The sequence below is a fragment of the Sabethes cyaneus genome, chromosome 1, assembly GCF_943734655.1.
Source record: "Sabethes cyaneus chromosome 1, idSabCyanKW18_F2, whole genome shotgun sequence".
NCBI classification, from domain to species: Eukaryota; Metazoa; Arthropoda; class Insecta; order Diptera; family Culicidae; genus Sabethes; species Sabethes cyaneus.
This window is the reverse complement of record NC_071353.1, coordinates 86,099,587-86,111,786: the sequence shown is the minus strand read 5'-3', so window position 1 is coordinate 86,111,786 and position 12,200 is coordinate 86,099,587. Positions and strand designations below refer to the sequence as shown.

Sequence of the window (12,200 nt, the reverse complement as noted above, 5' to 3'; positions counted from 1 at the left end):
GTGTTAGTACTAGTGATCTCTATCTACTATTGCCCTCTACGGTTACCATCCGATTTCGCCTGAAGCGGGACGGGTAGCGGATGCTGTCTTCTCCGTCAATGCTGTCACATGTGACGTTCATTGGCCATCTTCGATTTTGTTGGTAGCGGTTTGTTTTGATTAATTATTAGTGGACTTCAGACGACGACATCAGTGGCATGCTTTCAGGTAAGTAGCTGTTAAATTTCTATTTCTGTATTTCCTCATTCCTAAATTTTATTTTATCCCTTCTTTGCTTTTTATTTAACCCCATTCTTCTAAATACTAATATTGAAACACTAATCTTTTTGTTTCTTGCTATTTTTTTTAGGTAAAGTGGTTCTGCAGTCCGCGAGCACAACGTGCAGCAGCTTACAAAAGGAACAGTTATTTACCGACCTGAAAAATCCAATATTACTAACCCATTATCACGATTAGCGGTACTGCCTGACATAAAAGGTAAGCCATTTGAAGACTATGCGGAAAACTATGTACATTGGGGTGTTCTAAATGCTGCTCCTATTGCTGTAAAAATAACAGAGATTAAACAAGCGTCTAAAGAAGATAAAACGATAGAATCAGTCAAACTAGGGTTAGAACAAGTACAATGGACTGAGGATTCTACCCCGTTTAAGATAGTTGCTACTGAACTGTCCATGGTAGGTAACATTTTGCTGCGCGGGACACGTATAGTAATGCCCGAAGCATTACGAAGAGGAACGCTTGCTTTGGCGCACGAAGGTCTTCCAGGTATGACGTTGATGTAGCAACGGCTTCGTTCCAAGGTATGGTGACCAAAATTGGACTCCCATGTTGAAAACTATGTGTCGTGGTTGTATGTTGGTGACTGCACCTCCAGCACCAGAACCGATGAAACGAAGAGATTTATCCTCAGAACCGTGGCAGCACTTGACTCTTGACTTTCTGGGTCCCCTCCCCTTAGGTCATTATCTCTTTGTCATGGTAGATTACTTTAGTCGCTATATTGAGATCGAGATAATGAAAAAGATAGATTCTAATGAAACAGTTAAACGATTAAAAACAATATTCGGTCGTTTTGGTTTGCCGGGATCAATCACTGCTGACAACGGTTCGCAGTTTCCCAGCGAGGAGCTTCGTGGGTATTGTGAAATGAACAATATTAAATTAATCAGTACGATTTCGTATTGGCCGCAACAAAATGGTGAAGTAGAGCGACAATTTCGCTCCATTTTAAAAAGACTTACTATCAGTCAAGCCGCCAATACGCATTGGGTCGATGAATTGAATAAATATTTGTTGATGTATCATTCATCTCCACATAAACCACGGGTAAAACACCTTCGGAAATGTTATTTGGGTACAACATTCGTGATCGCGTTCCGAGCATTTAACTACCGAAAGAGGTAGATGAAGAAACAGCCGCCCGTGATAAAGAAAAGAAAGAAATGGGTAAACTATACGCGGATATACGACGAAACGCCAAACCCAATTCCATTGCGACAGGAGACCATGTACTGGTGAAGAAAATGGTCAAATCAAACAAACTCTCCCCGAATTTTGAACCTGAACTATTCAAGGTTATAGAACGTAAGGGTGGAGAGGAAGTAGTGGCTTCCGAAGAATCTGGAATGAAATACCGAAGACATGTGTCACATTTGAAGCCGATCACCGAAGAAACTTTGAACACTAACCACAATTTTAAAGATAAGGATCTTTCTTCATCAACATTGTCACACAGTAACTGTGGTAAAAATACTATCTCTGAACAAAGAACCAAGAGAGCGAAGCGTCATGCTGCATACCTGCAGGATTACGTTTAGTCTGTCAGTTAGTTAAGCTAAAATAATTTAATTTTTTTTATTTAAATAAAAAGGAAAAAGGAAATGTAGTATCGTATCGATATTGAGTTTCTAGCCGCACTGCTCGAATGTCCGTCCTCCTAGCACATAAGAGAGAGAAATATATATCACCCAGCATTCTACCGTATTCTACCCAGCAGGGCTGCAGCCGAGAACGACGTGTTTGACTTTGCTCTCGGAGCACACTACAGTAAGATGAATCAAATAAATAAACGATAAATGAAATGATAAATAACAAAAATTTGTAAATTACACAAGTAGCTTTACGACAGGTAATCTAAACTAGTATTTTCTATTACCTACTTACCTTCAGCGCTAGTGCGGCATCAATGCGCGATTTTTCATCTTGAGCTAACTTCAGTTCATTGTTCAAAAAATCACAGTCTCTCTCTCCCTTTCTTCTTCTTTTTTCGGTAGACTCAAGAGTTTCCTTTAAATCTAATATATTCTTTTCAGCAATCGCAAATCTAATTACTATGTTTTCTTTCTCTTTAATAGCTGCATTTAGCTCTGTTGTCACCTGAAACAATAATACGGCACAGCTTAGTCAATTTTGAAAAAATCAGAGGGGTTGTGTACAAGACACGACCGCATGTATAGGTGACGCAGGACTATGTAAGTCTCTTTTTAGTGATACCGTGGACCCCCGTTCGTTTGACCATTTTTAATCTGAACACTTTTTAATTTGAACCCCGTTGGTTTGCACGACGTGCAAATGAAAAATGGTTCAAATGTCATTCTCAACATGACATCATTTGTTTATGCAGACAATGCACATAAACACGATTCGTTTGTACTGACCTATCGTGTTTAACCGGTTTCACACTTCGTTTTCTTAACGATTAAGAGAGAAATCCGATCGGAAAATGCAATATTCGCACTTGCAACTGCCAACTAAAACAAACCACCAAAACAATAACAAAGAACAGGGCGGCCAATTCACACAGGTTTCAGCATATTTCGAGTTACCAGTTGTTCAAATTAAAAAGTTACCCCGTTAGTTTGCATGAGGAATCATTCAAACGAACGGGGGTCCACTGTAGTAGCATGTATTCATGCTTGTAATCATTCGATTCTTCATGTAAACATGCTATATGCAACATATATACATGCTACATGCGTTGTATGTAGCATTTATCAAAGTAGTAACATTGCATACCTTCAATTCTCAAAAGATTGTGCGTTTGAAAACACTTTAACAAAATCAAGAACACAAACTATTGCTTTTCTGCTACCTTACTGAAATTAAAGATTGTTTTTTTTACCCATGGTTCCCCACGTTGAAGGGATTTTACCAATTCAATCCTATTTTATCAACAGCGCATCTTTTCACTACACTTCTAATGAAACGGCAAGCAAGCGTATTCATAGAGTCGTATTATAACCGAACACTACAGCTGTAGCACATTTTTCCAACACAGATATCAAATTCGCCTACATTTAACCGTCTCGCAGTAAAGAATTTGCGATCTGTTGGAACAACGAACTTATATCATTTTTTTTGGCACACTTCCCTAACACAGACGTCAAATTGGACTAGGTTTAATCGCGTTCGTAAGAAATCTGTTGGCTCGAGGGGGCTTTGTCACTCTTTCTGGCGTACTTCCCAAGCAAGGACATCAAAATGGTCTAGGTTTAACCGCGGTGTTAAGAAATCTTATTGAAATAAGGAAACTTCGTCACTTGTTTTGGCTTACTTCCCAAGCACAGATATCAAGTTGGTATAGGTTTAGATCATCGTGAAGAATCTTCCAACCAATCACGAAGCGAGAATTCTGGTAAAACATAGGTTTATTATTTTCAATTTTTCAATAGTTCAACATCAAGAATCCATACTTTTCTTCATTTGGGTCAATTCTTAGAAGATTTTCCGATCGATTGGTGTAAGAATGTTGAAAATCGATCGGAAAACCGCTGAGCTATTAGCGCTCAAAACCTTTCATTTTTCGTGACGCTCGCATTTTTCAATTTTTTGGAATGACACCCTATCTCAAAACTTGCCGTAAGACGTAGTCCTACGTCAAAAAGGAGTTACCACTAACTAATACATTCGTATTTCCCTGTATGGGCCACCATCTCGGCCCAATTAGTGATTCATCTAGTGAAAACCTTTTCGCAGAAAGCACCATTTCGCGAGTGTGATTCCCCCGTGCTCACTGTCGCTCGTTCGGAAACAACTGAAGTATAGTAATTAAAAGTAATTAAAATTAGTAGACCTAGAAAAACAAATAAACCTAGGCAGAGGTGATTTCTGTGGTGTTCCCGCAGTGACCGGCGGTTCATACAGCGGATCGCCAATAAAACTCGCGGCCTTGCCCTGAATCATCTAGCTTTATTATAAGTATAGTCAGTCCACAATCATTGGTCACACACAGTTGTGGGTCAGTTTAGCTCTAGCTGCTGATTAGCGTTTAAATATCACCTAATTATTGATCAAATTATTAGTGCTACTTATAAGAAACAATTTTAGCAATCACTTCGTACAATATTCACGCATTAATCAGCAGAAAAAGCTAAAATGACCCATAATTGTGTGTGACCCATGCTTGTGGACTGACTGTAGTTCTTGGTGGTGTTATTGGCTAATGTTTTATGGAATCTAAAATTTCTTGAGTTCGATTAGTTTTTGAGTTACGCAAAATATTTTATTTTATTTGTATGAGAGCCCCCTACGGCTGGTAAACGGCTGGGTAATGCGTACCATCGGTGCCTTGTGCACTGGGTATAAAATATACCCCACAGTGGTCCACAGCTTCCTACCCAGCAACTCCTACACCTACCTCCTCCTGGTACCTCCTGGAGATCGGGTAACCAACCCCAGTGGAAACCAACGTCGTATGCTGACAGGGGAGAAGGGCTCCTTCGAGCTACGTTGGCCCTCCGGCGATACTGTGGGGTTGGTTGTGAGCTTTGCAAGCCTGAACCACTAAAAAAATCAAAGCAATGGACTCCGTAAGTAATAATAACTCTAATCGGAACAATCGGCAAAGACCCAGGCGACGAAAGCGGACTGACGATTGGAAATTAGGAACATTAGGAACTGCCGGTCTCTAAATTTCCGCGGAAGTACTCACTTGCTTTCTAAAGAAGTGAAGAGCCGCAAGTTCACATCTTTTGCTCAGTTTACTTCCCTCCAAATAACGCAAGTAAATCTGCTTATGAAAATAAAAAATTTTTCAAGATTACTGAACAAATTTTTTCCAAGTTTCCTCCAGAAGTGAAAATTCATATAGAGTAGGGCGAGGCCTAAGTGCGATGTTTGAAGTTGTCATCAATTTTCGTGAGATATAAAGAAGGACAACAACAAAATATATTTTATAGTGATGCAGTAACCCAATGTCTTCACATTCAACCATAATTCATCTGGAGTAGTATTGTTATGCGAAATAAATTCTTCATTCTTCTGATCAAGTGCCGATTCGCACTTTTACCCCACTAGCGGGGCAAAAGTTCGAATACTGCGGGGCAAAAGTGCGAAGCTCGAATCCATGAAATTAGCACAGTAGTATCTAACAAAACCATATTATTTTCAACCTGCGGTATGCTTCGGTACGGAATATTCTCAATTTGCACCTTTCCTATTTTGCGCTGGTGTATTGCAGCCTCCGTCAGATCGAAACTTTTCCAAACGTTTGTTTTTTGTTTCATCAGTGGAAAAACATTGTTTTCCTTCGGCCAACATCTGTAGAGCACACAGTTTTCTGTAGATCTTCCATTTCTAGTATCTGTAAAACAGTGCCTAAAGCTGTATATAATTAGCTATACATTTTTACCTTGTTCATGAATCGCACTTTTGCCCCGTTCGTGAATTGCGCCTAGCCCCGCTAGGCGCTTGCGGGGTTAGATTAAATTATGGAAAAGCGAAATATATTTTGTAAATCCTTTTCATCGTATTTTCAAAACATATATGTGAATGATGTATAACGCTGCCAGAAATTTTCAACAAGTAATATCCTCCTGTTGATATCGTATTCGCCGTATAACGAAAAATGACATCAAAACCGCCTTAAAATAACATTTTCACATAACTCTGCAACAATGCTTCGTAAGCAATCAAAGTTTCCGTTAGATTCAAGCTGTGAAAGTAGTCACCCATCCATGCCAACGTAGTCAATTTACTCGGAATCTGCACTGATAAATCATTGAATCGCACGTTTACCCCTCCTTACTCTATACGGTGATTTCAATCAACGTAATGCTGGTTTCATTCCAGACACTGAAAATGAGGGCATCTTACTTCCAATTGTAGGCGAAAATGAAACGCTACAGTTTATTTTTGACAAAACTTCCAGCTTAGGATTTAATCAAATCAGTCATGTGAAGAATCAGCAAAATTGCTTTTTAGATTTATTGTTAACCAACATTCAGAGACTTTTATGTAACCGCCTCATTGAATCCATTATGGAAAAACGAAGCATTCCATACAGCCATTGAATTTTCTAGTTTTGTACATGAAAATAAAAGACCTCGTGATTGGAAATATGAAGATGTCCACCAGTTTCATTTGGCAAATTATGATAATTTTAAATGTAGTCTAAGCACATTAAATTGGCAAACCCTTCTCAATAGTGATGAAGGTATTGAAACCTCAGTAGAGATCTTTTACAAATTATTAAATGGAATTATAAACGAGCATGTCCCCCTAAAGAAAGTAAGGTGACATGGCTATTCAAAATATCCCATTTGGTTTAACCAACAAATAAAAAACTTAAAAAATTGCAAACAAAAAGCCCATAAAAGGTACTAGAATTTTGTACTAGAAGGTACAAAATCTTGCTTATTACTTAGATATTTGTAACCATTTAAATGTAACCATTGATACTGCAATATGCAAATGCATTGATAAGACTGTCGCAGTGGCCTTTTAACCCAATGCCCTTCCGGCATACCAAAAAAAAAAAAAATTGATACTGCATTCGACCAATATAATTCCAAAACCGAAAGTGAATTAAAAGGTCATCCAAAAAAATTCTTTAATTACGTTAAAACTAAATTGAAATCGAACAATTTTCCGACAGAAATATATCTCAACGGAAAGGTTGCAATCTATTGAAATTCGCAATCTATTTTCAACTTTCTTTCAAGGAACTTATACTGCTTTTTCGGAAACAGATCGGGATTACAGATATTTCGATTTCCTCCCAGAATTTACTACTGATATCTGTTTCTGTTCCTGTTTGCAGCACGAGGTGGGGCAGTTAGAGCCAAGTCTGTCCAGGGCTGAGATAAGGTGGTTATGATAACGATAAAAGAATCCTTGCGGATAACGCTAGCGCCATAATGCGTTGGTGTGATGGATTAATGAGGAGAAAGAAGAATGACAGAACTTGGCTCTTTCCATATCCGCTATAATTGTGTACTTGGTGGAATATTGAATAAGATGACTTGTACTTATCTTGTTTTCTCCTTCCTTTGTTGTTTTGCTCGTCTTGTTCTTCTTCAATCTTACTTTGGCCTTATTCACGGCTCCATGCCGTCCTCTCCATCGTTGTCACCAGTGCAGTCGTCTATGGCTGATCTCTTGCCGCCCCTCACGACAACATTATTGTTGCCGTGAGAAGAAGCGATAGAGATCAGGCAGAGAAAGAAAAGAAAAGAAAAGAGGAAATTTTTAATCAACATGTTGATTGCAATTTTCGGGTTAGTAATATCACGAGAATTCTGTCTGTCCATCACCTATGCTACTACCGACTAACTACTCGCTAGGATGGACGCTACTCATCTCTCCAATTACCCATGTCATCACGGTCGGCAACCCAGCGCTGTTCAACCACCAATGCTCTTTAAAAGCCACAGCCGCTTCTTTATCTACCATCTTTGCAGTATTGTAGCTGTTGGCGTAAATTTTCGAATATTTTGTGCGGAATATTATTCATGAGCAATATTATCGCTCAGAACTATCGAAAAACTACTTGAACTTCCGAAAAATAGAGCAGATGCGATATAATGGGGACTGGTACTCGCTCGTATTATTCCCGGTGGCAATGATTGCCTATTTGTAGCGGTAGTCAACCGATTTGTCGGTATGCTCTTCAGACCGTGGTCAAATTGAAGCAATTCTGTAACTAAGAAAGAATGAGGTGGCTCATGTAGAACTTCACTTGGAGATATGTATATATGCCGTGTTAAGTCTTAAGTGCAAGCTGTCACTAAAGCAAGACTTAATAAGATGTTAACGAAGTTGATAATTCTGTGAGGATGGTATTGAATCGAAAAAGTATAAGGGTCCATGCCTAATGGCACGGGCGCAGGCTTGAAGTAGGACTACGAATGTAGCGCAATTCGTCTCCCAATGCTAAAGCCGGTGATTTTTGTATGAATTTCATATATAGATGCTCAACTTGCGCATTAAAGAATTGTGTTCTTACATGTGAGAAATTCATAATTTCAACTCTTCAGCTAATTTATATGGTGGACCTGAAAGGTCCGTTCATTAATCTCTAATTCTCAAATTTCTGACTCGTAGTGTCCATTGTCAACTTTCGTCCTTCAGATGGGCTTAGTGATGTCCGTTAATCGTTCGATTAATTCAACTAATCGAATAACACAAGGAATATTCGAATAATTTTTAATCGAATAATGCCAGCACGAGTAGTTGAATTAATCGAATAGTTCAATCAGTACGTATAATCCCCGAATAATGCTCGGTAATCGTTCATAATCGTTCGATTAATCGAATTATGCAAAGAAATATGCGAATATTTCTAATCGAAGACCACTAGACCTTTCCAGTTATGTGTGTATTGGTGTTTGAAAATGAGGCAAACAACAACAGTAAACAAAAGAGATGCATTCCTTTGTCACCAAGGTACAGAATGAGTTTCGTCTTCCGCTGGCTTAAATACCAGCAAATTTTCAAAATATGTGCTTGAATTTGGAACAGGATGAAAAATTTGACCGAAATATGTGCTCTGCAGTGTGGCAAACGGAGAAACACAACTAGTAATCGCTATTTTTCGGTTTGTTCCTCCAGCATCAGCTGTTCCCCAAAATGAGGTAAACATCATGTATATACACGCGTATTTCGTGTTCGCTAGTGTGGGTGCTTGAGCTGTCAGAAAGCTCTCTAGCACGAATAGTTGAATTAATCGATTAGTGCAGACAAGGCTCACCGATTAATCGGTAATCGAATAAATGAAAATTTCGGACATCACTATTCCCACCAATTTAAACCCTTTGCTTCCGCGACCAAACTTTGGGTTTTCTAGCATATCTAATATTCTATTATAGCAGCTTATTGTCAATTGCAAGTAAAATTGTACCATCCAAAGTGCGATATCGCTCATAAAGTGCTATTTTGCATTAAATCGTTTCGATCTTCGGCGCACTTTTTCGTTATCTTCTAAGCAATAAGTGCGCCGAAGAGACCGAAACGATTTAAGCTAAAATAGTACTTTTATGAGCGATTGCGCACTTATTGATTGGACAATTTTCCTTGTAATTGACAATAATAGATCGATGTTTCGAATCCAACACGGTCGGCGTAATTTCCACTACACACCAAACAATAATCGGCTGCTGCCGAGTTTTACCATCTTTGCCGCGTCCGGATCCGGACAGGGAGATAAAGTCGTAACTCTCATTATTTTTTTTTACTTCCATTTGGCCGGCCGCCAGCACAGCTAGGGCTATATGGGAAATCTCATTATTATTTGTAACCCAAACAACGCGAAAATGATGCCGTTCGCAAAATCAATTCAATTGCTTCATATACTTATTCAGTAGTTCTTAAAAGAACTGATTGTTTTCTACCAGCTGTTAATAATACAAATCGAAGAAATTTACTGCTTGGCAGCAGCTTTTTTCGGACCGCATTCTCCGTTAGAACTTCTTTTGGCTTTGGAGTTTTCGAAGCCTTTGCTATGGTCTTTATTGACTTAGTAATCTTGCTTCTCGCTAGCAAGTTTGGTAGGCGAACGAACCGGAAGCGCCAGTTCTTTGTTTGGAACAGCTTTCTCTTGTTGAAAACTAACTTCAAAGCCTTTTTCACGAATGTGTCCAACTTTGAAACGTCACAATTGTAGCTGGCGGCGATATACTTCTAGACGGCTTGCAACGAAGATCCGTTGACTCTTCGGTTTATTGGCGTCTCGCTTAGTGAATTTGGATGTCTTCGTTGCCTTATTCCGGGGAAGTAGCAACAGCTGAAGCTCAACGATTTTCGAGCGGATTCTATAGAGCGTAAATTAAATACAATCAAACTTTGATTCAAAGGGAATTTAATCCACAGCTCTTCTCCTATATATATTTCTGTCATCCGTGTTAGGGAAGCATTGGCGTGAGAAGGCAAAAATAAGATTAAAGCAACGTCATGAGTTAGAAGACCGCATGGTGAGTCACCACATATTTATCGTTTTATAGATCAAATCAGAAGAAATTCTTCATGATTTAAAGAATCAGCGACATTTGGAAATTTAAGTAAAGAAATTTAGTATGCAGAAAATTTTCATCTCTTCATAAACAAATTCGTTCGTCCTAAAAAGGACGGGTTGTGGTAAATTATGTGATTGAAAATCCGGCCAGCAGAATGGCTTGAATGTTTGAAACAACACCTCCCAGGTGACAATGGTTACCGGACAGAGCATTTTCCATTGATTCAAGCTCTTCCGCTCCCCGCAACTATTTGGTTCTAATATAGCTGATAATAGATCGATGCTCCGGCAACCAACGCGTTCGGCGCACTCTACACCAAACAATGATCCGCTGCTGCTGCTGCCGCTGCGCTGCGTTTTACTAGTTTGTCCTTGCCGAGTCCAGTGAGGGAGATATAATCGCAACTCTCTGTCTGGTGCCAACCGTACCAATGCCAATGCGAAAATGATGCAGTTCGCCGGCTTACTTCTGATTATATACCAGAGCAAACGGCAGCAAGTTGTAACAAAGGCGGATCAACGTAGGGCAGAGAATCATAGACACGAAAGAAAGGCGGTACAACGAAACCGTACTCCGTACATTGTTTGAACAAAACCGGTGTCCGGTGGTTCCTTAATGAAGAGCTACCAGTTTCTGCACAGCAACCTAATATGAAGCATCGTCTTCATGCCACCGAAAACCAGTGGAAAGGCCGCAAAGCGCGATAGGAAAAAGAAGAAGAAGCCACGCCACTAAGAGAGCAACGCTATTTTCTTTCATTTAATGCCGACAGGGATGGCACGGCAACGGGCATGGCAGACGTGCACTCACAGTTGTGTGTGGTTGTGCCGGGTGAGTTTGCCAAGCGCGCCGTCTCGGAAGGTACCAAAGTATACTGGCCTATAGTAAATGTGTCTTGTCAGGCTTCTGTAACTATACAATTAGCCCTTTTTAGGGCCTAATATATAAATGAAGATGCAATTCGATTTTCTCACTAAACGCTTTGCCTCGAATTACGAAGTGGCGCAGTTTTCTTTTCAAAGAATTTTGCCAGGTAATGTGGCTTTTCCGTTTCATGCTTTCCAGAAAGAATCACGAAATGGCATAATTTTGCATATGTAGGTAGGTATATGATCAGTTGTATTCAGTAAGTATGCTATAGTACAGGACAATTATTCAATAACTTTTTCTGCTCATTAACGAGCGCTTTTATTGAAACTGTTGGAAATTGGTGTGGAACTTTTATATTTAATAATTTGGCTAAACTATAATGGTCTTTTCGCCTCCATAATGGATCTGTTGTGGGAAAGTTGCTGGAAAGAAGTGGCCTTCTTCTATTAAAACAAAGTGAACAAAATGAAACTGTGAATGCTTGCATCTGTTTGTTCATTTGTTACAATAACCTGATGCTTTTAACATGAGTTCGCAATATTTGTCGTAATGCCGTTTAAACATCTAAGTACTGTACGTGTTAAAGCTTGGATAAATAAACTGCCAACTTGTCATGTGCATTTTAAAATGAGGAATATCATTCATGAGAAAAATCAATTCAACTGCTTCATATACTTATTCAGTAGTTCTTAAAAGAACTGATTGTTTTCTACCAGATATTAATAATACAAATCGAAGAAATTTACTGCTTGGCAGCAGCTTTTTTCGGACCGCATTCTCCTTGGAACGACTTTTTTTGGCTTTGGATCGTTATTCTCGGTACCGATGCCCATGCGAAAATGATGTGGTTCCTCGGATTACCGTTGGTTATATATCAGAGCAAACGGCAGCAATTTGTAACAAAGGCTGATCCACGTAGAAAAGGGAATGGCAGAGAAGAAAATAAGGCGTGACTTTGTACGTTGTTTGAATTTATTAATTTAATTTATTAATTTATTATTAAATCAACGGGCTCGAGATAGCCCCAATGATTGTCGATAGCTACATAGAAATACAGTCAAGTGAGTAAAATACAAATACAAAAACAGTTAAAATATA

The 12,200-nt window shown here is 39.1% G+C and overlaps 1 protein-coding gene across 4 annotated transcripts in view; it reads right to left on the bottom strand.

The window, feature by feature from the left end:
* The window catches only part of LOC128744123 (myosin-11), a 210,344-nt gene that overhangs the window by 123,144 nt on the left and 75,000 nt on the right, over window positions 1–12,200 (bottom strand). For all 4 annotated transcript variants that reach the window (XR_008412358.1, XR_008412357.1, XR_008412360.1 and 1 more), the window contains exon 2: window positions 2,167–2,379. Coding sequence is in view for 1 of the 4 variants with exons in the window: in XM_053840926.1 (XP_053696901.1) it covers window positions 2,167–2,379 (213 nt within the window). In the remaining 3 variants the exon portion in view is untranslated. The remainder of the gene's footprint in view (window positions 1–2,166; window positions 2,380–12,200) is intronic.